This window comes from Nerophis ophidion, linkage group LG01, assembly GCF_033978795.1.
Source record: "Nerophis ophidion isolate RoL-2023_Sa linkage group LG01, RoL_Noph_v1.0, whole genome shotgun sequence".
Taxonomy (NCBI): domain Eukaryota; kingdom Metazoa; phylum Chordata; class Actinopteri; order Syngnathiformes; family Syngnathidae; genus Nerophis; species Nerophis ophidion.
Window position 1 is genome coordinate 29,830,422 of NC_084611.1, and position 24,901 is coordinate 29,855,322.

Sequence of the window (24,901 nt, forward strand, 5' to 3'; positions counted from 1 at the left end):
ATCAGTGCCAGAGCTTGGTCCGCATTGCCGGCAGTAAGTCGAACACATTTCCAGTGAGGGTTGGACTCCGCCAAGGCTGTCCTTTGTCACAGATTCTGTTCATAACTTTTATGGACAGAATTTCTAGGCGCAGTCAAGGCGTTGAGGGGTTCCGGTTTGGTGACTGCAGGATTAGGTCTCTGCTTTTTGCAGATGATGTGGTCCTGATGGCTTCATCTGACCGGGATCTTCAGCTCTCACTGAATCGGTTCGCAGCCGAGTGTGAAGCGACCGGAATGAGAATCAGCACCTCCAAGTCCGAGTCCATGGTTCTCGCCAAGAAAAGGGTGGAATGCCATCTCCGGGTTGGGGAGGAGGCCCTGCCCCAAGTGGAGGAGTTCAAGTACCTAAGAGTCTTGTTCACGAGTGGGGGAAGAGTGGATCGTGAGATCGACAGGCGGATCGGTGCGGCGTCTTCAGTAATGCGGACGTTGTACCGATCCGTTGTGGTGAAGAAGGAGCTGAGCCGGAAGGCAAAGCTCTCATTTTACCGGTCGATCTACGTTCCCATCCTCACCTATGGTCATGAGCTTTGGGTCATAACCGAAAGGATAAGATCACGGGTACAAGCGGCCGAAATGAGTTTCCTCCGCCGTGTGACGGGGCTCTCCCTTAGAGATAGGGTGAGAAGCTCTGCCCTCCGGGAGGAACTCAAAGTAAAGCCGCTGCTCCTTCACATCGAGAGGAGCCAGATGAGGTGGTTCGGGCATCTGGTCAGGATGCCACCCGAACGCCTCCCAAGGGAGGTGTTTAGGGCACGTCCAACCGGTAGGAGGCCACGGGGAAGACCCAGGACACGTTGGGAAGACTATGTCTCCCGGCTGGCCTGGGAACGCCTCGGGATCCCCCGGGAAGAGCTAGACGAAGTGGCTGGGGAAAGGGAAGTCTGGGTTTCCCTGCTTAGGCTGTTGCCCCCGCGACCCGGATAAGCGGAAGAAGATGGATGGATGGATGGATGATTAAAATAGTCCATGTTTGAGAAGCTTACTCTTAGTTCCAACAGGTATATGCTTTGAAATGCATCATGAGCTCGCCCTGCACGTCTGCAGACATTTCAAAAGCCAATGTGGTCCCTGAGCCAAAAAGTTTGCCCACCCCTGGCCTAGGCTCTGGCTGGGCTATTCCGAAATGCATTTATGGTGGCATAAACGTAGATTAGGCTACGTCAAAACACATTCAAAGGCCGGCAAGTGCATACCAAAACAACAGGTCACACTGTGTAACCCCTGTTTGAACCAATCAGAAGCCTAAAAAACAGGTAAGCTGAACAAGTAAAATACCAAAAAAATAACGGATCATAGTTACTTCTGAATAACGTCCTTGTCCAATGCAAAGCATGATTCTGATTTGTTTTGGATAAAGGAAGTGCCCACATTTTTAAGATAGGATAGCTATATACGACATTTTTACAGAAGTTTTCTTATATCTGAAACCTTAAATAAAATTGAATAAATCTCTATGCTTATTACTGGACAGCGACGACATACCAATTTAGGTTTAAAAAAGAAAATATTAGACCACTTTACAGAAAAACACATTTGCAAACTGTAAGAGGTAAAGGGTGATACTCTAATCAGAAAGTCACAAAGGAAAAGGTACAATAACAAAAAGATGAAAAAGGGGACTCATACATTAAGGGAATTAATCTTGAATCGCACATTGTGCAATGATGAATATGTCGTGATCCCATATGACAGTTCAGACTTTGTTGGGTTATTTTCCTGTGTTTTGGTTAAATTTCCTGTATTGGTGCTCTCATTATGGTTCTCCTTACTAATGGACTAACTATTCTTTTTTTAATGAATGAATGAATAGGCTGTTATTGTCATTGCACATTAAGAACAACACAATTGTAGAATACTGATGGCAGAAGCTGCCATCTTAGGGCCAAACCACAACCCATCATGAGCAGTTAGGGGTTTGGTGGACACTTCGACAAGGCGGCCACTCTACCCACCGAGCCATTTTACTGCAACTTCACTTTTTGTTTTGTTTCCCGTTTATATCTCATTGAAGTCTATTTAGGTTCACCTGGTGCTCCTTGCCAGCGCTTTATTATTGTCTTTTGTGGGTGTGCTTGTGTAACCCTGCCTTGCACTAACCTTTTGTTTTTTTCGTTTCTTACTCTCTAAGTAGGTAATCAAAAAATTTGACCTGCAATCCGCCTTTTATCTCTGTATCCTGGGGTCACGCCATCAGTCGACATTTGCCACCGTGACAAAGCATAGTCATTTGTATATTTGTCTGGAAAAAGACACATAAAATATTTTACTGTTTTGGATAAAAGCAAAAAGTTATTGAAATGAATTAATTAACTCACATTATGTTTTGCATATGGTGAATGTTTATATTCATCTTGGAGAAAGCAAACCACCAAGTTTAATTAAATAGTGGTATTTCAGTTTGAGCACATAATAAGATAAGGCCCCTTAGTTTGATATTCACAGGTGGATTGAATCACTTCTCATAGGAAAGAGGCTCTAACTGGGACTTTGGAATGCAAAAGTGATAGCCCTATCTTTGAGAAGAGACTACATGTTCAGCCCAACGCCAACATTTACGTTGACTTAGAGCACTTGTTTTTCAGACACTTACACACAAACTTCTCCTTTTATGGTCAGGATGCGCTCTCCTGACACACACAGAGACAAGAAGAAGGAATAAAAAAAACTGATGGTTTGGCTTCTCCAAGTTAGGAGTGCCTCATTTTTTTTAAATTTGGCATCCTCCAGGTACTGCAGTCCTGTATAATAACGCTCGCTTGTAATAAAGCAACTTTTTGATCAGCAAAGTGTCTCCGGCGTCTCTTTTGATCCAGCCGCACTGCCGTGTCGCCCTTCTGCCAGGGAAAGGGTGACTAGAACAGAAATACACATCATTACAAAATGTTTTTCTTTTAAATTTGGAGATAGAGTATAAGAAAATTCAAGCAACGTCAAAGGGGCTTGTGACACGAAACATAACAAAATGCAGGAAAAAGCATGTCTAATGGGTGAGTTTACAATTAAATCAGGTAAAGACTTTTCAAAATATTTAATTTAAACATAAGCAAGGAATTGAAGAAGGTAAAAGAATAAAAAGATAGGTAAAAAGTACAACATTTTGTTAAAAACAATCATTATTTCTTCCATAAAAACTTGTCGTTGGTCTTCCAGAGACTTTTGCTGTCCTTCTGTACAGAATGAGCTCTAGCTGCAATCGTCGTATTGACGCAAACCCTCTGAACCTCCTCCATGTCTGTCAGTCTGTTGATGCTTTCCTCATTGCCCTCATTCAAAATGTCCCAAAAGTCTCTGCGGCTGCGTTGTGACCGCTGCGGTGACGCAGAGTCACCTGGACGCAAGTTAATGGTGCGTCCGGATGGAGGTGATGGAGCGGCCGAGTCTGTGGCCAACGAGGACGGGGATGGTTTTGGGGGGGAACCAGTGCGCTGTGCGCCTCTGGATTTGGGTTTCAACAAATCATCCAGAATGGACGTGTCACCTATGAGTTCTGTTAGAATGGACCTGTGACAAGAGCTGCGTTCTTGGCCGCAATCTTTCTGCTCTTTAACGTGATCAATTGCAGTAGAAGAAGACTCCAGAGGTTCTAGAACAATTTTGCTGCTGGCCTGGTCCCCACCAAGACCACCAACAGCTCTGACTGCTCCACCAGCAGACACACTAATCTTCTTTGTCCTCCCATGACCTTTTGACCTGCACACCGCCTCCTCCTGCTGCTCAGTATCAACACTTGTAACATCACTTGGAGGCTCCTGCACATTCTTCTCCGAGCTCCTCTTCTTCTTCCTCCTCTTCTTCTCTTCAGGTTCTGGACACTTCTGACGAGATCTTGCATCCTTTTGCAAAGCTCTTTTGGGAGGTGCATGATGGCCCGCAGGTGCAGATGGAGTTATTTCAGCGTGCAGGAAGTTGCTGGTGACGAAACTATCAAGTTCAGGGTGGTTCATGTCTGTGTAAAAACGGCGGAGCAACGCTAGTCTCTGTGTTGAGTCGCTTGTGAGGATCTCGGTGGCGAACTGAGGGGCTGAGGGAAAATTGAACTTGGACGCCATCTCCTGCAGCTGCTGCCTACGCAAGCACGCACACACACACACACACACACACACACACACACACACACACACACACACACACACACACACACACACACACACACACACACACACACACACACACACACACACGCGCATAAATAAGGGAGGTTTTCAAATCTGGTGAAGTATTCAACACTACTCCCAGTGTTTTTCAGAAGAAAAGCCACAAGTTCAATGCTATTATTAATAAGTGGGTACATCACAAGATGAATATTTCTCCATAGTGTGTATTTTGAGGTACGTCTTCATAAAACTTTGCTACAGAAACACGCCAACACCACAGACGGAGCTGCCGTGTTGGTTACTAGCACTTGCGGCTTTAACTGGAAAAACAATAAATTAAAGAAACGGCGGTAAAACCCCAATGTGGATTGGAACAATTAAACGGATGGGTTATTACAAGGGGGATCAATATGGCTGGTATGTGTTTTCACACCCTGCAGAGATACCGCCTTCCTCCACCTGGGGAATGATATCACAACCAAAGAAGGTGCGAGTGTGTTTATGAGTGTGTTTTTCTGAGGAGTGTACATTGACGTCCGTGTTAGGAAGTATGTGCACATCCGCAGTGAAATCCCTGGGGGCCATTTCTTTTCCCTTCTCAATGCGGTTGCAGTGTGTGGGGAAAAGTCCTGCACCATCGGGTCTCAACACAACTCTGTAATGTTTGGCACGATGCTGGGAAATGGGTGGTGGTGGTGTGAGCTCAGAGGTGGTCTCTGTGTGAACACATGCCATTGCTGGGTTCCAGGTGGGGGCGCTAAACATTTAATCTGCGGTCAGTTTTGGCCTACTTCCCTACACTGCCAGGAATCTCTCCGCCTTTCCTCCACTTGCTTGGTACACATCGTTTTTTTCTCTCCCACCACACTTTCCACTTTTCATTTCATCACATTTCTTTCTTATGTGTCTCTTATTCTCATACGCTCTTGCAGTACCTGCGCACGGCCACAGGGGTCTCCCCCAAGATGAAGGTAGTATGTCCGGTGTGCTGTATGTTCTTTTTGGTGAAGGTAACTGGGTGGGCCTCATGAAGATGCTGCGGTGGAGGGAGGAGGGCCTGGTGGTTTGGTGGGCTAGCCGGCAAACTTTCCTGGTACGTCAAATAAAGATCAACAATTAAAAAAACGAGAGGCAATATTAGTTTTGTTATGCTTCAGTTGGATGCTCTATCTGTTACCAGATCACCTCAGAGGGGGTGAGACATTCATTAGCAGGGAGTTGGGAGTACATCTTGCGTTCAAACACGTCTCTGAGGGCGGCTCTGCTGATCAGCTCCTCGGCTTTGCTCCCGCCCACCACATGCTGGTTCGAGTGGGTGTACGCCACTTCCTCAACCCCACCTTCAATGAAGAATATACCGTAAGTCACAAAACTACTATGCGGCATAGCTCCCTAGGAGAGGGGTTCATGCTCTGCTTTCACAATGTCCCTGTACGTTTTATTTCCCCTTCAATAAACCACAGCTCCTCAGTGCCAGCGGCACTCATGCACCCCAGACGCCTTACTTGCCTGTAGGCTAGATGCAATTAACTAGTAAAGACGAACGATATATTGCGATATATAATACAGCTTCCTGCAATAGCAATACACTGTATATATCAGTGTGGGGGGCGTGGCCTGTGGACCTGCAGCGAAACGGGGTGTGCCAGGACCGGCTTCGGGATCAGCGACAGGTGCGGAGATGGCCCACCTGGGCACGTTTATCTAATCACCTGTCGCTCTGTTAAAGGCAGCAGTCGGGAAGGAGAAAGGGGTGGTAGATGGTGGATGACGAGCACAAGCCGAGCGAGAGAGAGACTGGCAAGAACATGACGGAGAAGCACACCAAGGACAATTTATTGAAAAATAAATCATTGTTAAAAACCATGAATGCAGCTGTCATGTCCGAGGTTGGTGGTCAAAAGAACCAGAGGTGCAAGACCTCCACAATCAGTATATATTATTTAGTATGTAAATGACAAGATAAGGATTTTCACACAGGTTATGGGGGCTTCTAATTTGGCTTCTGGCGTATGTGGTAACATATTGCTTGTGATAATTGATCCACTTGCTATTTTACTGTTCATATCTGGTTACTTTCCGTTATAACATAGTTCTATCTACACTTCTGCTAAAATGTAATAAGCACTCTTTCTTCTTTTGTTTGGATACTTTACATACATTTTGGGTGATACCACATATTTGGGTACTGATTCAATATCAAGTTAGTTAGTTCGTTACAGGGGCAGCATTAGTCATATGGATGCTAATGCTAACAATTTTCAAAATCATTGAGTTATCAAAATTTTGATTACAATTCTAATCAGACAAAACCAAAAGATGGTGGTGGTGCAATATCAATTGTATATATTTAAATCATTATTTTATGTCATATTTTCAGCTGTAATTTAAATCATTTGGTCTTTACCCATAAAATCCTCGTATGTCCAGGGACTTATTTCTTAAGGTTTATTGATAATAAAAAATATCGCTCTAACCACTGTAGTAATCTTACCCAAGACAGTGTCAATGGTTCCTGTGATTGCCGGTGATGTTTGTTTTTTCAGATTAGTGAATATGACACCGTTAGACACGGCCACTTGTCTCTTGGTGCTTGCTGCAGATCCGAGCCCATCCTTTGAGGGCCCCGCTTTGGCTTCATCCGTAGGTGTAGGTGTGGAGTGACGTCCTCCGGTGTGCTCCTCATCTGAAGAGGTGAAGGTCTCAATGTCTTCACTGAACCTTGTCACTCTGGTCTTGTCCCTCATGCTGGAACGTCTCTTCCTGTTGTATCCTACTCTACCTTGCCCTTTGTCTTCACCTCTGCCCAAAGCATCCCTCTTGGACCTTGTCACCATCTCGATCTCCAAATCGTCCGACTCATCGGAATACTCGTCAAAGTGGTGTGATTTGGGTGGGACAGGTGTTTTATGTTTCTTTATGACTAACGAGGAGCTTCTATCACCCTCTTCAAAGTTTGTCTGACATGATTTGAGTTTAGGAGGACATTTTTGATCCCCTATATTGGAATTCCTATTACTGCTAGAGTCTGAACTGTCCTTCTCTTCACCACCTGAACTACTGTCTCCTTCACTTGACTCCGGCACTGCTTTGAGCCTTTGGAGCAGCGTGGAGAACCCCTGCTGAAGGAGACTGGTTGGACCCGGACCAGCAGAGGGATCCCGGCTCCGTGTGCCATCCACTCCGCCAAGACCTCCCTGCTCCTCCTCTTCCTCATCACTCCCGCTACTAAAGTCTAGCACCCCTCTGGGGATCTTGGATGCATCCATGCTCTCCTTGGATGCATCTCCAGAGTCCTGTAATCACAAATACAGTATACTGTATAGAAACGAGTATGTTGGCATGAAAAAAGTAGGAAGCAATGAAAAACAACCTATGAGAACATTGCCGGTGTGTAATAGAAAACAGATGTTCATGTAGCAAATCATAACAGGCCTGAATGTGACACAGGCTCCCATTATGATGTAATACGAGGAACCAACAGGGTCATAACATGTCCAGAAGCTATAAACATTTGGACCTCATTGGGACCACCAACCATGATCCAAATGTTAGTACTCCTTTATGAAGGAGAGCTGGGATGAGAGTTTATATCAAATAATGTATGCACACATCTTGCTGTTACAGTCTGCTTGCATCGGGACCAGATTCGGTAGAGTGGAGATGTAAAAAAAAAGAAATTGCGGTGTGTAGAAGTGTACACCCAATTTGTAACACACATTACCACCACCTACAGGACTAGAGTGAAACAGAATGCTGTTACAGTCTGCTTGCATCGGGACCAGATTCGGTAGAGTGGAGATGTAAAAAAAAAAAAGAAATCGCTGTGTGTAGAAGTGTACACCCAAATTGTAACACACATTACCACCACATACAGGACTAGAGTGAAACAGAAGAAAAGGCCTGACTTTTTTAAAACAAATAAATAAGGCAGCCACTTTTAGGACTAGAGAGACCACTTTAGTCAAAATTAGGCTCGAAGTCAAAGATAATGTTATCAGATGCGTGACTAACACAAGAAGGCCCCCATATGAGGTATTTTTTGCATGGGAATGGGAGCTTTAAGCACAGCCACTGGGGATGTGTGAGCGAAGGGATGGGAAAGATGAGCGCCCTGCGTTTCAGATCCCTGAGAAAGTGAAAAGCGACTCACGCTAACTTTGTGCGTCTCTTCTATCTCCACGCTTGTGTGTGTGCTGGTTGTCATGACGCCCGCCTCCACTTGTCCTTCTCTCTGACATGAGGAGAAACACACGTTTGTTAACATTTTTCTCACCTATTGAACAAATGACAGGCGGCTATTATCTGTACACCACTGCAAACGACACAATAATTAACCCATACCTATTCTCGGTTCCCTATCGCTGCCCCCAAACATTTGCAGATTATTTTATTTGCTTCAACTTGTATAATAATTTATATTTTCTAACATAACTTAAGAAAAGTGGGGTTTGATGGCAGTATCTGCAAAGGAAAAAAAGGTAGAACAGCTATGAATCCAGCAGTCGGCACTGTCTCACAATCCAATCCACTCAATATTTTCCAGCACAGAAGATGCTTTGACAAAACTTTGTGTTCAGGAATGTCCAATATTATCGAAAACTTTCCCCAAAATATTTTGCTATCAGTATGTCCAAACATTCCACCTATTTTCTTGGGATTAAAAAAATACAGTTTGCAATATGAATCCAAAGCACAACATAAAAATGTACAGCTCTACAAATCGTATAGCTGTCAGCATTATCGTATATATTTACATTTCTGAAATTATTCGAAAACTAACCTGCCTTACTTGTTTGATGGTTGATTATGTTATGTTACTTACTTTTTTCATTAATATTGTGTTGAAGCAAAATGTTAAACGGGTGTAGGCCTACAGCACGTAACTTGCACATAACTTACATTGCAGTATTCTTCATATTTTGCTCAGTGTTTATTTGTGAAATGTATCCAGTGGTTTAAAGGGGTCATATGATTTTTTTTTCACATTTAAAAAACTTCATTGTGCTGCACATTCTATGTAATGGTGGTTATTTGGTCCAAATGTTCTTTTACAGACCATGTTTTCTTCAAGCAGCTTTATCTCTTCGGGACATGGTCAGCCATGTTGTAGTTTTTAGCGCTTTCATATCCAGTTTACTGACAGATAAAAGTTAAAACTGTATGCTACTTTTTTTTATTAGAAATAGCATCTTCAGAGGATTTTTGCATTTATTCATTCGTGCATATACGAGCAAGTCTACCCTACAGCAAGAAGATAGAGAAAAAGAAGGAACTTATTGACAACAACTTTGGACTACAACTGATCAAAAATGGCGGATTCACGCAACGCCAGAAAGCCTAAAGCCCTCTACTTTATATCAAATTCATATGGATTAGATCAGTGGTTCTCAAATGGGGGGTACGCGTACCCCAGAGGGTACTTGAAGGTATGACAAGGGGTATCTGAGATTTTTTTTTTTTTAAATATTCTAAAAATAGCAACAATTCAAAAATCCTTTATGAATATATTTATTGAATAATACCTCAACAAAATATGAATGTAAGTTCATTAACTGGGAAATGAAATACAACAATGCAATATTCAGTGTTGACAGCTAAATTTTTATTGATGTTAAAGATTTCTTTTTTTGTGAAGAAATGTTTAGAATAGAGTTGATGAATCCAGATGGACTCTATAACGATCCCTAAAAAGGGCACTTTAAGTTGATGATTACTTCTATGTGGAGAAATCTTGATTTATAATTCAATCATTCAATCAATCAATGTTTACTTATATAGCCCTAAATCACTAGTGTCTCAAAGGGCTGCACAAACCACCACGACATCCTCGGTAGGCCCACATAAGGGCAAGGAAAACTCACACCCAGTGGGACATCGGTGACAATAATGAGCCAGTGGGACGTCGGTGACAATGATGACTATGAGAACCTTGGAGAAGAGGAAAGCAATGGATGTCGAGCGGGTCTAACATGATAGTGTGAAAGTTCGATCCATAATGGATCCAACACAGTCGCGAGAGTCCAGTCCAAAGCGGATCCAACACAGCAGCGAGAGTCCCGTTCACAGATGAGCCAGCAGGAAACCATCCCAAGCGGAGGCGGATCAGCAGCGCAGAGATGTCCCCAGCCGATACACAGGCAAGCAGTACATGGCCACCGGATCGGACCGGACCCCCTCCACAAAGGAGAGTGGGACATAGAAGAAAAAGAAAAGAAACGGCAGATCAACTGGTCTAAAAAGGGAGTCTATTTAAAGGCTAGAGTATACAAATGAGTTTTAAGGTGAGACTTAAATGCTTCTACTGAGGTGGCATCTCGAACTGTTACCGGGAGGGCATTCCAGAGTACTGGAGCCCGAAATGAAAAAGCTCTATAGCCCGCAGACTTTTTTTGGGCTTTGGGAATCACTAATAAGCCGGAGTCCTTTGAACGCAGATTTCTTGCTAATTGAATCACTTGTGTATTTTTCAACAAGTTTTTAGTTATTTTATATCTTTTTTTCCAAATAGTTCAACAAAGACCACTACAAATGAGCAATATTTTGCACAGTTATAAAATTTAATAAATCAGAAACTGATGACATAGTGCTGTATTTTACTTCTTTATCTATTTTTCAACCAAAAATGCTTTGCTCTGATTAGGGGGTACTTGAATTAAAAAAATGTTCACAGGGGGTACATCACTGAAAAAAGTTTGAGAACCACTGGATTAGATAACTAAGGCAAAATATGTCACTAAAGTCTCAAATTCCAAACGTCTCATTTGATTCAAGTTTGAAAGGCTTGAGGCAGGTCTCCAAGGCTGTTCACCTTGGAGACCTGCTGCGGATATGGGTATGGGCCTGGCGTACGATTTACACCCTCTCCCCCGGATTTTCAATTCAAGTTTGAAAGAAGGCAAGATTGTTTTATAAATATCTCCGGCATGCCTCCATTGTTTTATTTAACATTTTTGGGACTAATGGGGATCTTAAATACACAAAAACAGGTGCCAAAAAGGTTACAAACATTGACTTTGCATAAAAGGACCCTTTTAAAATGGATTCCAAATAGTTGCAACAACACAGTAACCAGATCAACAAAAAACAATAAGACAACATTTGAACAAAAACTCCACATAAAAACTCTACATAAAGAAACAGTATTGTAATACCATCCATTAAAATAATAAAGAAGAAAAAGAAAAGAAAAAAACACACTTTAGTGTAGTATCTCTTCAAACTTGTTTTTACAACCCCTTCCTTATTTGACTTATTTAATTCGTGAGGCAACCTCTCCACTAGGAAGCATCCCTGTGCAACACAGGTTTTGCAGGAGATCTTGGAATGTAACCCCCAGGAATTTTGAGATTTACTTCATCATTGAATTAATACATCTTTAAAAATGTTATAGTTGTGCTAGATTGTAAGTTCTGTTTATTAATTATATATTTTTTGTAGATATAATGTATTTTTTTGTCTTCATAATACGTTTTACTCATATTTCATCCCTTATTCTTATTCATGGTTTTTACTATTTGTACACGTTTTACCAATTTTACTTTCCAGCGTTCCTCGGAGGAGCTCTCTGCATCAGGAATTATATTGTGGACGGCGTGGCGCAGTGGAAGAGTGGCCGTGCGCAACCCGAGGGACCCTGGTTCAATCCCCACCTAGTACCAACCTCGTCACGTCCGTTGTGTCCTGAGCAAGACACTTCACCCTTGCTCCTGATGGGTGCTGGTTAGCGCCTTGCATGGCAGCTCCCTCTATCAGTGTGTGAATGTGTGTGTGAATGGGTAAATGTGGAAGTTGTGTCAAAGCGCTTTGAGTACCTTGAAGGTAGAAAAGCGCTATACAAATACAACCCATTTATATTGGCCATGGCTGTAAGGGCGCTTTGTGTCAGCGTCCAGTGATAGTGTTTCTTCTCTCGGCTCATCTATGCATTGATCTGTGTGTGTGTGTGTGAGTGTGTGTGTGCGTGTGTGTGTGTGTGTGTGTGTGCGCGTGCGTGCGTGTTCTGGCAATGCTTACTTATTGGGGACGTCAGTCTGTTTACAAAGTCACTTTAGGACAAATTTGTTTATAATACAAAAAAAAATATGTAATAGTAGAGTTAACAATTTGCAGATGTCCATCCAGCAATCCATTTTCTACCGCTTGTCCCTTTCGGGGTCGCAGACGGTGCTGGAGCCTATCTCAGCTGTATTCAGGTGGAAGGCGGTGTACACCCTGGACCAGTCGCCGTCTCATCGTAGGGCCAACACAGATAGACAGACGACATTCACACACTAGGGCCAATTTAGTGTTGCCAATCAACCTATCCCCAGGTGCATGTTTTTGGAGGTGGGAGGAAGCCGGAGTACCCAGAAAGAACCCACGCAGTCACGGAGAGAACATGCAAACTCCACATGGAAAGATCCCGAGCTCGGGATTGAACTCAGGACCTTCAAATTGTGAGGCACATGCACAAACCCCTGTTCCACTGTGCTGCCCTTTGCAGATGTCAATCACAATAATATAAATAAATAAATAAATAATAGAGTAAAGCAGTTGACAGTAACATTGTTCAATACTACAGAATATAAAATAAACCTTGCAATAATAATAATATAGGATGTAATAGAAATAAATAGTAACGAACAACAGGAGTGAATTTGACTAAAGCATTGCAACACTTCACAGGTTTTTACATTTTAGGGCTGTAACGGTACTGTAGATACCGCTGTATTACAGTTTCAAAATCGTCTCAATAATACCATGGCGCGTGACGGTATCAAACAAAAACTTGGTGAGTGTTGTTTGGGGTCTGAAAATAAATTAGATCTCACTGAATTCTCTGGGCAGCGCGGAGCGGCAATGTTAGGGCGTGGAGAAAGCGAGAGTAAGCGGGTGAGGTGAAGTTTGTTGCGCTTTGTAGTCGATAAGAGGAATATTTTCAAAAATATTTTTTAGTAATGTTGCTAACAAACAAACTAACCATGTCAAAATCATAACCTATGTGGCGGGAGTGATAGTGCGTGCCACGTTCGTCTCGAGTGTTCCAAGCCAAAACAGACTTGGTCAATTCGCACCGTGCCAAGGTAAAGCACCCGCTGCACTACCATTACCCGGAAAAGATGAAGCCAGCAAAGCTAAACGTCAATTTTTGAGGTATTTAAATCATTAAAAGTTAAAATGTGCGTTAACCTTCCTGAGAAACTGCTCTTATTATTAAAAAAAAAAAATGTCCAGAGTAGAGGACAATGCTTCTCCAAAAGTAAAAGTTGAGAGAAACAGTGGATGTCCTCGCACAATTTTTTGAACTTAAAAATACTTCCATCCATCTATTTTTCACCGCTTATTTTCTTTTGGGGTCGCGGGGGGCGCTGGTGCCTATCTCAGCTACAATCGGGCGGAAGGTGGCGTACACCCTGGACAAGTCGCTAACTCATCGCAGGGCCAACACAGATAGACAAAATTCACACTCACATTCACACACTAGGGCCTTAAAAATACTTGTTTCTCGTAATAAATTTGATTAGAACATTTAAGCATTATGTTTGTGTTAAATTACAGAACATATGTTTATCCTAAACATTCATGCTGCATCATTGTACACACCATGGCATTTTAAGTAGATTGTTTTGGCATATACCACAATAATATTGTACCATAGCCTTAATACTGTGATATTGTACCTTGAGATTTTGATACAGTTACATCCCTACTCACTTTGCAACCTAATTAAGCATCTGTATCGTATCTTACCTCTAGTATCTTGCGAGTGAGGCATGTCCCTTGGGTCTGTAGCCTGAAGAGGTTTTTGATCCCAAACAGCTCCCCCTTATGGATCCCGTGGCCCTGCACAGCCTCAAAGTATCGCCGTGCGCTTTCCATACCGACGACAGAACTCTGCAATTGCTGGTACCACACAATGGAAAGCCAATGGTTTAAAATCTAAAGATAACTGTTACGTAAGTGCAGATGAGTGCACATCATAATCTTCACTTTACTTGTTTGTAGATTTGTCTGAGGTAGGTAATTTCCTCCACAGTCCCAAGTGAGATGAGTCTGAGGACGGTCACGTCTCTGCACTGGCCAATGCGATATGCTCTAAAGAGACCCAATGTTAAAATATACTGTCAGGAATATTAAAATAGCTAGACATTTAGGCTGCATTGTTAAACCTGTCAATAGCCTGGAGATCATTGGCTGGGTTCCATGTTGGGTCAAATAATATCACAACATTGGCACCAACAAAGTTAAGACCAAGTCCACCCGCCCTGGAAGGAAAGAGTCAACCTATGTCACATTCTTAAAAACAAAGAACCTGTACTGTATTATCATTATAATGATTGTGAATTAGGAGACTAACATAGTGGAGACCAAGCAGAGGTTTATGTGAGGGGAACTGTTGAACTCTTTGACAATCTGGACTCGCTCCTTGGATTTGGTTGTCCCGTCCAACCTGCTGTAGTCCAGCCCCTCAGCCATACAGTAGCTCTTCAGAACATCCAGTAGCTGCCAGGCGAAAATGAAAAGAAAACACGAGGAAGACTCAGAACTATACTTGCAAACTTAACATGTGAATGAATGGGAATGCAATGGCAGTTTTTACTCAAATACTGAGCAAAAATGTGTGAAATTGGAGGTTTCTTTATTACATGTAGCCGGAAACATCTGGCAAACAACTTCCAATCAAAACTGTGCAAGATTATGAAATTGTTTCGCATTTGAGTGAACAAGCAAAAACAACAGATTGCCTGATTGCAATAAAAAAAGTGTAAAAACGATCACCTCAGCAGTTCATAATGTTATCATTGTGTCTCAGGTGACTACAGCACAGCACTGCACAGTCTCATTTCCCTAAAAGCTCTAATTACTTTTACTTTCAGAAAGCCCTGAAGCTTACTAACTAATCTGTGTCATGAGAGAGCCATGTCTCCAGTTTGTATTATGTCTATAAACAAGGCACGGCTGTGACAGGAGCAGCAATTAAGTCTGTCTTGTTAAAAGCGTCCACTAGCGTGCGGCTAGGACGTGAATGGGCGTTGAACGTCTAATAATGATGATGCGTGTAAACATAACAAAACATCAAATTTCCAATTTCCTGTGGGACAGCTGCCCAGCCATTAAGACATGCGCTTACTGGCCAATGCATTAGGTACACCTACAGTATGTTTACACTAACCAAATATCATCCATATAACTGGAGTGCTCTGCTGCTTTTAAGGCCCTAGTGTAAAAACAATATTCAAAAAATATCTATTAAAAAAAGTTATTCAAATATCTTACCTTGGTCGACAGTGAAAAAAGAAGCACCTTGTCTTTCTTTTGCAGACAATATTTCAGCAGTTTATGCAAAACCTAAGGGGGGAAAAATTGTCTTTAACATCAAGAGAAGCTGACAAGGCCTAGGTCCTGCACTTTTACCTTCATTTTGCCACTGTACATCGGGTCAGACAAGGCCTCAAACGCTTCATCTTTGCACCGCTGCAAAAAGTCTGGAAACTTCTGGAACACTTTTTGACAAATGGCGCCCACGTACTTTTCCTATTACAACAAATGAGGCGTGTGAAGGGTGCAACCATCTGTTACTGAAATAAGGGACTTTTGTTGGTGTTCGATCGAGCAGGTCCCATTCCCTGACATGAATGTTGTTTTGTTGGCAGAATACCTTGCTGTTTAAGGACCTCAAATGGTTAAGTTTAAAAATAAACAGAGCAAGTCCTAGACAGTGGTATCTCAACTTAAAACTGTTTTAAAATCAGAGTGGTCTCTCAAGTAATTGGAATGTCTTAAATTGAAAGCAAACATTCTATTTACAAGCATCCATGCCATCAGTTGGCATAGCGAATGTCACAGTGAACACCGTAAAATGCGACCAAATTATCTGGCCTAACAGGATAGCTTTAATTTATAGCTGAAGCTGTTTTACCATCCAGTAAAAGGAAAAAAGTGTGTGTAAAGAACAGTGGTGAGAAGTTGTGAATGATATTTATTGAATTAAAGAAGAAAAACATCAAAAAATATCACTGAGCATGTCGCAGATTTTGTGAAGCAGTTGGAGCGTATCACTGCTAATCTGAAGCATACTAAAATAGAATGAGCTGATAACCTCCGCCAGGGATGTTAAAATAATATCTAAACAGGGGACACTTAACTTTTATGGACAGAATTTCTAGGCGCAGTCAAGGCGTTGAGGGGTTCCGGTTTGGTGGCCACGGGATTAGGTCTCTGCTTTTTGCAGATGATGTAGTCCTGATGGCTTCATCTGGCCGGGATCTTCAGCTCTCACTGGATCGGTTCGCAGCCGAGTGTGAAGCGACCGGAATGAGAATCAGCACCTCCAAGTCCGAGTCCATGGTTCTCGCCCGGAAAAGGGTGGAGTGCCATCTCCGGGTTGGGGAAGAGACCCTGCCCCAAGTGGAGGAGTTCAAGTACCTAGGAGTCTTGTTCACGAGTGGGGGAAGAGTGGATCGTGAGATCGACAGGCGGATCGGTGCGGCGTCTTCAGTAATGCGGACGTTGTATCGATCCGTTGTGGTGAAGAAGGAGCTGAGCCGGAAGGCAAAGCTCTCAATTTACCGGTCGATCTACGTTCCCATCCTCACCTATGGTCATGAGCTTTGGGTCATGACCGAAAGGATAAGATCACGGGTACAAGCGGCCGAAATGAGTTTCCTCCGCCGGGTGGCGGGGCTCTCCCTTAGAGATAGGGTGAGAAGCTCTGCCATCCGGGAGGAGCTCAACGTAAAGCCGCTGCTCCTCCACATCGAGAGGAGCCAGATGAGGTGGTTCGGGCATCTGGTCAGGATGCCACCCGAACGCCTCCCTAGGGAGGTGTTTAGGGCACGTCCAGCTGGTAGGAGGCCACGGGGAAGACCCAGGACACGTTGGAAAGACTATGTCTCCCGGCTGGCCTGGGAACGCCTCGGGATCCCCCGGGAAGAGCTAGACGAAGTGGCTGGAGATAGGGAAGTCTGGGCTTCCCTGCTTAGGCTGCTGCCCCCGCGACCCGACCTCGGATAAGCGGAAGATGATGGATGGATGGATGGATGGGACACTTATACATTAAAATATGGAGAAGCTGCAGATGGTGTGTTTGACAGAGAATACTGTGGAAGTCCACTCTAAATTAATGCAATACTAAATAAAACTACCGGTACTATAGCTGTTTGTAGTAAATGATAAATGGGTTGTACTTGTATAGCGCTTTTCTACCTTCAAGGTACTCAAAGCGCTTTGACACTACTTCCACATTTACCCACTCACACACACATTCACACACTGATGGAGGGAGCTGCCATGCAAGGCGCTAACCGGCACCCATCAGGAGCAAGGGTGAAGTGTCTTGCTCAGGACACAACGGACATGACGAGGTTGGTACTAGGTGGGAATTGAACCAAGGACCCTCGGGTTGCCCACTCTACCACTGCGCCAAGTACATTCAATTATTGTAGTATCTTTTTTATACAATATTGCTTATCCAAAAGTTTGTTATGAAAAAGCACCACGTTTTAATGGGCAGCTTTGATTTGAAATACAAGTGTTTAGAGTTAAGACCATTGTCACAGCACCAATTAAGCTCATAGGTTAGGTACTACTGTATCTACAATGTCATGCCCTTTTTTGATTATGTAGTCAAAAAAATTTTCTTATTAAAAAAAACTTTCCATTTGCAGAAAATTAGAATTTTGTTGCTGCAAAGTTCAAAGCCTCTGATTTTACCTGCTTCTTGCTGGTTCCTGCAGTGGATTGGAGAAGTGCCACATGACTGGCAACCTTCCTCAATATGGTCAAGTAGGTAAAGTACAGCGCCTTTGTTGGCACGCCCTCTGAGTTTGTCTGAAGGAGAGCACATTGTTAAATGATTACATCTCCGACAATGTCAATTAAAACAGGCAAATAGTTACTATCCAATCTTAGCCTATTGACAGTCACATTTACATATGCTGACCATTGTCTACTTTTAATTAATTTCTAATGTATGTAAATGTGTACAGTCATATTAGTTATTTTATTAAATTTTATTTCCAATCTTCTTATATATATATATATATGTATTTTTTTTTTTTTACCTTGGTTTGTTTCATGTAGTACAATTGCGCCATAAAAAAAAATCCTTGTTTGTGAACCCTTTCACTGACAATGTAAATAAAAACCTTCTTACTCTCATATCACACACGACAGAGGTAAACTGACCTTAAAACAGCATCTCCTTCGAGCGTATCCACTTTGACAGTTACATTTCTCTGAAGACCTCAGCAGTAATTGCACGTCTTCAGTGTCCAGCACAGTTTGATATACCGTCCGCTGAAAGTCTGTCAGGGAACAGTACACCACCTGGAGTGGAACAAAAGACAGCATGACAAAGCGCCTCGTGATCGTTATGGACAACATGCTTACCCCATCCTACCCTGTCGTTCTTTTTGGGCAGTTGGTCCTTGATCAGAGATTTGGTCCTTCTGAGGAAGCAGCTGGCAATCTTCTTAACCAGGTCTCTGACGGTCTTCCTGGCAGTTGCTAAGGCACGTTTGGTTGCACTGTGTCTCTGTCCTTGCTCAATGGGGTCTGACACCTTGTTCTTAAAATGTCCTAAGCTGCCAAGACAACCAGGGACTGCCCTGTGTGGAATGACATTACAGACATCAAACATGCAAAAGTAAAGTTAATAGGAGCTATTTATGTCTTTCCCCAATAGGAAATATTGAAAACAAAACTACCGTATTTTTCGGATTATAAATCGCAGGGTGCGATTTATGCTCTGCAGCGACTTATGTGTGAAATGATTAACACATTACCGTACAATATCAAATAATATTAATTATTTCATTCACATAAGAGACTAGGGGTATGTCAGCAATCGTCACACACACATCAACCAATAAAAACTTGGCGGGGGCAGGTCATGGCAGAAGTGCATTGTGAAAAAAAAAGATGCTATCTGCTACTACTTCCGTACCTATGAAAATTGATAATTTTAACATTGGCAGTAGCTTATAAAAAATGAGAAGGGCTGAACAAAAATGGCACCGAAAAGGAAATCATATACTGCAGGTTACAAGCTGGAAGTAGTGAAATATGCAGCAGAAAACTGCAATCGAACAGCATTAAGGAAGTTTGGAGTAAGCGAGAATCTTGTAAGGAGACTGGGGAAAAGCGGAGGCTACTCTTACTGAAATGAAGAAAACTAAAAAAGCTAATCGCGGGGCCACAGTTCGCGGAACGGATTCACAAATGGGTGCTTGAACAACGTTCTGCCAGGAGAGGCTTGTCAACCGTACAGTTGGATTTTATCACATAAATTATCCCTCAAAAATGTGACTTATATTGTAGTGCTACTTACATATGTTTTTTCCCTTCTTTATTATGTATTTTCGGCCGGTACGACTTATACTCTGGGGCGATTTATAATACGAAAAATACGGTACTCCATTACAGGGTCAAACTGTCACCATCAACAATATAAATGACGAGTACTGAACCTAAATGTTTATGCCATTAATAATTGTTCAAGTTATTTTCAGCCATGCGACATAATTTGTGAATTTGATATATTGTGGGCGTGGCTTACCTTATAGTTCAACCAATCAGGTAATTGATCCTGCCTACCACTCGTTATTCATTACATCTAGAGGCAGTTTGTATATTTCCAAATACTCAAATTATTTTTTCCTTAGATACATATATACATACTGTATACAAATTAATGCACTTCTGGGTTGGATGTTAAACCCCATTTCATAACCCTGTATTCTATTATGCATGTGTAGTGACGATAAATTAAACATTAATTCAAAAAAACATCTATACAAACTAAAAACATTAATACTACAAACCCTGTTTCCATATGAGTTGGGAAATTGTGTTAGATGTAAATATAAACGGAATACAATGATTTGCGAATCATTTTCAACCCATATTCAGTTGAATATGCTACAAAGACAACATATTTGATGTTCAAACTGATAAACATTTTTTTTTTGCAAATAATCATTAACTTTAGAATTTGATGCCAGCAACACGTGACAAAGAAGTTGGGAAAGGTGGCAATAAATACCGATAAAGTTGAGGAATGCTCATCAAACACTTATATGGAACATCCCACAGGTGTGCAGGCTAATTGGGAACAGTTGGGTGCCATGATTGGGTATAAAATCGGCTTCCATGAAATGTTGAGTAATTCACAAACAAGGATGGGGTGAGGGTCCCCACTTTGAAAGCAAATTGTCGAAAAGTTTTAAAACAACATTTCTCAATGAGCTATTGCAAGGAATTTAGGGATTTTACCATCTACGGTCCGTAAAATCATCAAAAAGTTCAGAGAATCTAGAGAAATCACTGCACGTAAGTGATGATATTACGGGCTTTTGATCCCTCATGCGCTACTGCATCAAAAACCAACATCAGTGTGTAATAGATATCACCACATGGGCTCAGGAACACTTCATAAAACCACTGTCAGTAACTACAGTTGGTCGCTACATCTGTAAGTGCAGGTTAAAACTCTACTATGAAAAGCCAAACCCATTGATCAACAATATCCTGTAACGCCGCCGGCTTGGCTGGGCCCGAGCTCACCTAAGATGGACTGATGCAAAGTGGAAAGGTGTTATGTGGTCTGGCGAGTCCAAATTTCAATTTATATTTGGAAACAGAGGACGAGGTGGCCTCCAGAACAAAGAGGAAAATAACCATTCGGATTGTTACAGGCGCAAAGTTCAAAAGTTAGCATCTGTGATTGTATGGGGTGTATTAGTGCCCAAAGCATGGGTAACTTACACATCTGTGAAGGCATCATTAATGCTGAAAGGTCCATACAGGTTTTGGAGCAACATATGTTGTGATCCAAGCAACGTTGTCATGGACGCCCCTGCTTATTTCAGCAAGACAAGTGTTACAACAGTGTGGCTTCGTAAAAAAAGGATGCGGGTACTTTCCTGGCCCGCCTGCAGTCCAAACCTGTCTCCAATCGAAAATGCGTGGCGCATTATGAAGCGTAAAATACGACAGTGGAGACCTCGGACTGTTGAACGACTGAAGCGCTACATAAAATAAGAATGGTAAAGAATTCCACTTTCAAAGCTTCAACAATTAGTTTCATCAGTTCCCAAACGTTTATTGAGTATTGTTAAAAGAAAAGGTGATGTAACACAGTGGTGAACATACCCTTTCCCAACTACTTTGGCACGTGTTGCAGCTATGAAATTCTAAGTTAGTTATTATTTTCAAAAAAAAATAAAATGTATGAGTTTAAACATCAAAAATCTTGTCTTTGTAGTGCATTCAATTGAATATGGGTTGAAAAGGATTTGCAAATCATTGTATTCCGTTTATATTTACATCTAACACAGTTTCCCAACTCCTGTGGAAACGGGGTTTGTACAATTTTATTAATTAATAGATGATTTTGTTAATTATCTAACACATATTTGGCAAATATTTTTTTAATCTGTGCACAAAATACTATTTTGTATGGTCCCACTGGAGAAAACTAACTGCACATGCCGTAGCATTACTAAATGTTGCATGGCGTAGTGGGTAGAGCGACCGGCCAGAGACCTGAGAGTTGCAGGTTCGCTTCCCACCTATTGACATCCAAAAAAATCGCTGCCGTTGTGTCCTCGGGCAGGACACTTCACCCTTTGCCGCTCACACTGGTGAATGAATGATGAATGAATGATAGGTGGTGGTCGGAGGGGCCGTAGGCGCAAACTGGCAGCCATGCTTCCGTCAGTCTACCCCAGGGCAGCTGTGGCTACTGATGTAGCTTACCACCACCAGGTGTGAATGAATGTTGAGTCCTACTTCTCTGTGAGCGCTTTGAGTGTTTAGAAAAGCGCGATATAAATCCAATGTTATTATTATTATTATAAATATTTAAAAAAGGTACAAAATAACCCTACAAAGAAAACAAGTACATTAGGTCATGCATGACATGGTGCTTTAAGGTTGTGGGCAATTTTTTCGGACTTCACAGGCATTCAAACTTTAAGCAGTCCAATCATGTAAAAAATTGTTTTCATAATTAATCCTACCAGTCCATGACACACCACAGCTCCTCAAGGTTGTTCTGAAGGATGGTGCCAGTGAGGCCAATTCTGACCTGATGAAGGAAACATTAACATGTTAATGAAAACTTATTTTAATCACTGAAAATTGGCAGAGTTTTTGATACGTTATTGTATTGGATACCAGTAGAAAGTTATGTATTTTTGTCAAATGGCCCTAATGTGTGAATGTTGTCTATTTGTGTTGGCCCGACGATGAGGTTGCGACTTGTCCATGGAGTACCCTGCCTTCCGTCTGAGTGCAGCTGGCATTTGCTTCAGCCCCTTGCAACTACGAAAGGGACAAGCGGTAGAAAATGGATGGATGTAAGTATCTGACCTGACATTCTAGATCCTTCATGGCTTGCGTGATCTGAGAATTTGGGTTCTTTATCTTGTGAGCTTCGTCCACAAACACGGCAGACCAGTCAATGCTGCAGAAAAGGAAGAGGTTGTGTGAGGAATAATATGAAGTATATACAAATGTAGAACGTTCTAGAATCCTAAAAGCTCCACAAGTAACTTTATAGAACAGAAATAATGCCTACAGAAAACTCATGTTATGTCCATCTTAAAAAGACATCTCTCACTCATTAACTTGATCCAAACAGAGGCGAAGAGTCTCGTAGGTGGTGAGAGCGATCTCCATGCGGCCCTTTTTAATGCGAGCCAGCTCCTCTTGTTTCTTCAGCCCGTGGACCACCACGTACTGGAAGTGGCCCCATGTGTCCAGTTCATCTTTCCAGTTATACAGCACTGACAGCGGGGCCACAATCAGGAAAACCTACAACAGATCGCAAAAACACTCACACTGATGACATTTGCAGACACCCACCCCCCTGCACTATTGTTGCACTTAATGCAGTCTTCATCTGGGTAAATATCTTCTGAAAACTAATGTCAGGCATTTAGGCCATTTGTTTAAGCTCTAGGGCCAGCATTCAACTTCGCACTCACTTTGTTTGGCTTCCTCTGTTTAGATGGAGATTGACTCTGCAGAAAGTGGGGCTTGTTGTTCTCAATATCCTCCCAGGTTCCTTTTTTGTGCAGTACTGCCGCAAGAAAACCAATGACCTGCAGCAAGTGAAGAGAAAACAGGAATGCAATTTGTGAATTGCAAAGCAGTTCGAGTTTTTTTTTTTTTCAAGTATTGTTTGATCATTTTGTTAACCATATAATAACAAAAGACACACCATCATCACAAGCTTTGTATAAGATACACCTTTTTTAATCCAAAATTGTTTTTGAACGTGTTGCACAACCTGCTTATTAGTAAGGCACTCTAATGCTCACCAACAAAGACGAACAAGCTGAGTGGCTACCTCCAAAATGCCCACCTTGTATAGGCGGTATCGCTCGAATGGTAGAGTGGCCGTGCCAGCAACTTGAGGGTTCCAGGTTTGATCCCCGCTTTCGCCATCCCAAACATTACCGTTGTGTCCTTGGGCAAGACACTTTACCCACCTGCTCCCAGTGCCACCCACACTGGTTTAAATGTAACTTAGATATTGGGTTTCACTACTTAAAGCGCTTTGAGTCACTACAGAAAAAGCGCTATATTAACATACTTGAATTATATATTTTTATATAGCGCTTTTTCTCTAGAGACTCAATGCGCTTTACATAGTGAAACCCAATATCTAAGTTACATTCAAACCAGTGTGGGTGGAACTAGGAGCAGGTAGGTAAAGTGTCTTGCCCAAGGACACAACGGCAGTTACTAGGATGGCGGAAGCGGGAATCGAACATGCAACCCTCAAGTTGCTGGCACGGCCACTCTACCAACCGAGCTAAACCCCCCACTAATTCACTTCAATTCATTTCACAGACAACTCAGTGTGTCTCCTTCATGTAATTGATTGTGGCACAGCAAAATAAAAGTCGCCACACCTTTAAAATTGAGGGATTTTAAGTAAAAACAGGTTTCATTAATATATTGTATGAGGACAGCATGGTGGTACAGGGGTTAGAGCTGGTGCCTCCCAATAAGTAGGTCCTGTGTTCGATCCACGGGCTCCGGGTATTTCTGTGTGGAGTTTGCATGTTCTCCCCGTGACTGCGTGGGTTCCCTGTGGGTACTCCGGCTTTGAAGCGAAGTTAAATACTGGCCCTAGAGCTCCCACCTCCAAAGATATGCATCTGGGGATAGGTTGATTGGCAACACTAAATTGACACTAGTGTGTGAATGTGAGTGTGAATGTTGTCCGTCTCTAACCCTACTTCACGCAAATGCAGCTGGGATAGGCTCCAGCCGCCCCCACCACCCTGAGAGGTACAAGCGGTAGAAATGGATGGATGGATGGCTATTGTATGAATGGATATCTACCATTGCATCCGGTATCCCCTAGAGGGGGGGGAGGGTCACGCACATCTGCGGTCCTCTCCAAGGTTTCTCATAGTCATTCACATTGACGTCCCACTGGGTTGTGAGTTTTTCCTTGCCCTTTTATGGGTTTCGAACCGAGGATGTCGTTGTGGCTTGTGCAGCCCTTTGCGACACTTGTGATTTAAGACAATATAAATCAAAATTGATTGATTGACTATTATTTGTGCACAATTGATTAGTGATATACCGTAAATTTGGCAACTGAAAAAGGACTCTGATCACTGAAACAGCACTGCCGAAACAGGATGTTGTGATGACGTACCCAAGTTACACACGATTGTCTGGAACAGAGGCAGCATTTCTACGATATAGACATACTTTAATATATCCGAGAAAAAAATCAAGCTGGAGCAACAGCGC

At 42.4% G+C, this 24,901-nt stretch overlaps 1 protein-coding gene across 5 annotated transcripts in view; it reads right to left on the minus strand.

Moving 5' to 3' along the window:
* Positions 1-3,057: 3,057 nt before the first annotated feature.
* Positions 3,058-24,901, minus strand: part of ercc6l2 (excision repair cross-complementation group 6-like 2) — a 33,088-nt gene continuing 11,244 nt past the window's right edge. For 2 of the 5 annotated variants that reach the window (XM_061900491.1, XM_061900482.1), the window contains exons 3-20: positions 23,113-23,229; positions 22,746-22,939; positions 22,496-22,589; positions 22,144-22,211; positions 18,522-18,729; positions 18,308-18,448; positions 17,834-17,950; positions 15,536-15,655; positions 15,398-15,469; positions 14,478-14,623; positions 14,290-14,385; positions 14,116-14,215; positions 13,871-14,023; positions 8,292-8,372; positions 6,633-7,434; positions 5,324-5,478; positions 5,074-5,228; positions 3,058-4,109 (exon numbers count right to left, since the gene is read on the minus strand). In XM_061900491.1, coding sequence (XP_061756475.1) covers positions 3,158-4,109; positions 5,074-5,228; positions 5,324-5,478; positions 6,633-7,434; positions 8,292-8,372; positions 13,871-14,023; positions 14,116-14,215; positions 14,290-14,385; positions 14,478-14,623; positions 15,398-15,469; positions 15,536-15,655; positions 17,834-17,950; positions 18,308-18,448; positions 18,522-18,729; positions 22,144-22,211; positions 22,496-22,589; positions 22,746-22,939; positions 23,113-23,229 — 3,771 coding nt within the window. In that variant the 3' untranslated portion in view covers positions 3,058-3,157. Of the gene's footprint in view, positions 4,110-5,073; positions 5,229-5,323; positions 5,479-6,632; positions 7,435-8,291; positions 8,373-13,870; positions 14,024-14,115; positions 14,216-14,289; positions 14,386-14,477; positions 14,624-15,397; positions 15,470-15,535; positions 15,656-17,833; positions 17,951-18,307; positions 18,449-18,521; positions 18,730-22,143; positions 22,212-22,495; positions 22,590-22,745; positions 22,940-23,112; positions 23,230-24,901 lie in introns of those variants that run through there. The other 3 variants (XM_061900497.1, XM_061900505.1, XR_009806795.1) reach the window with 3 other exon arrangements.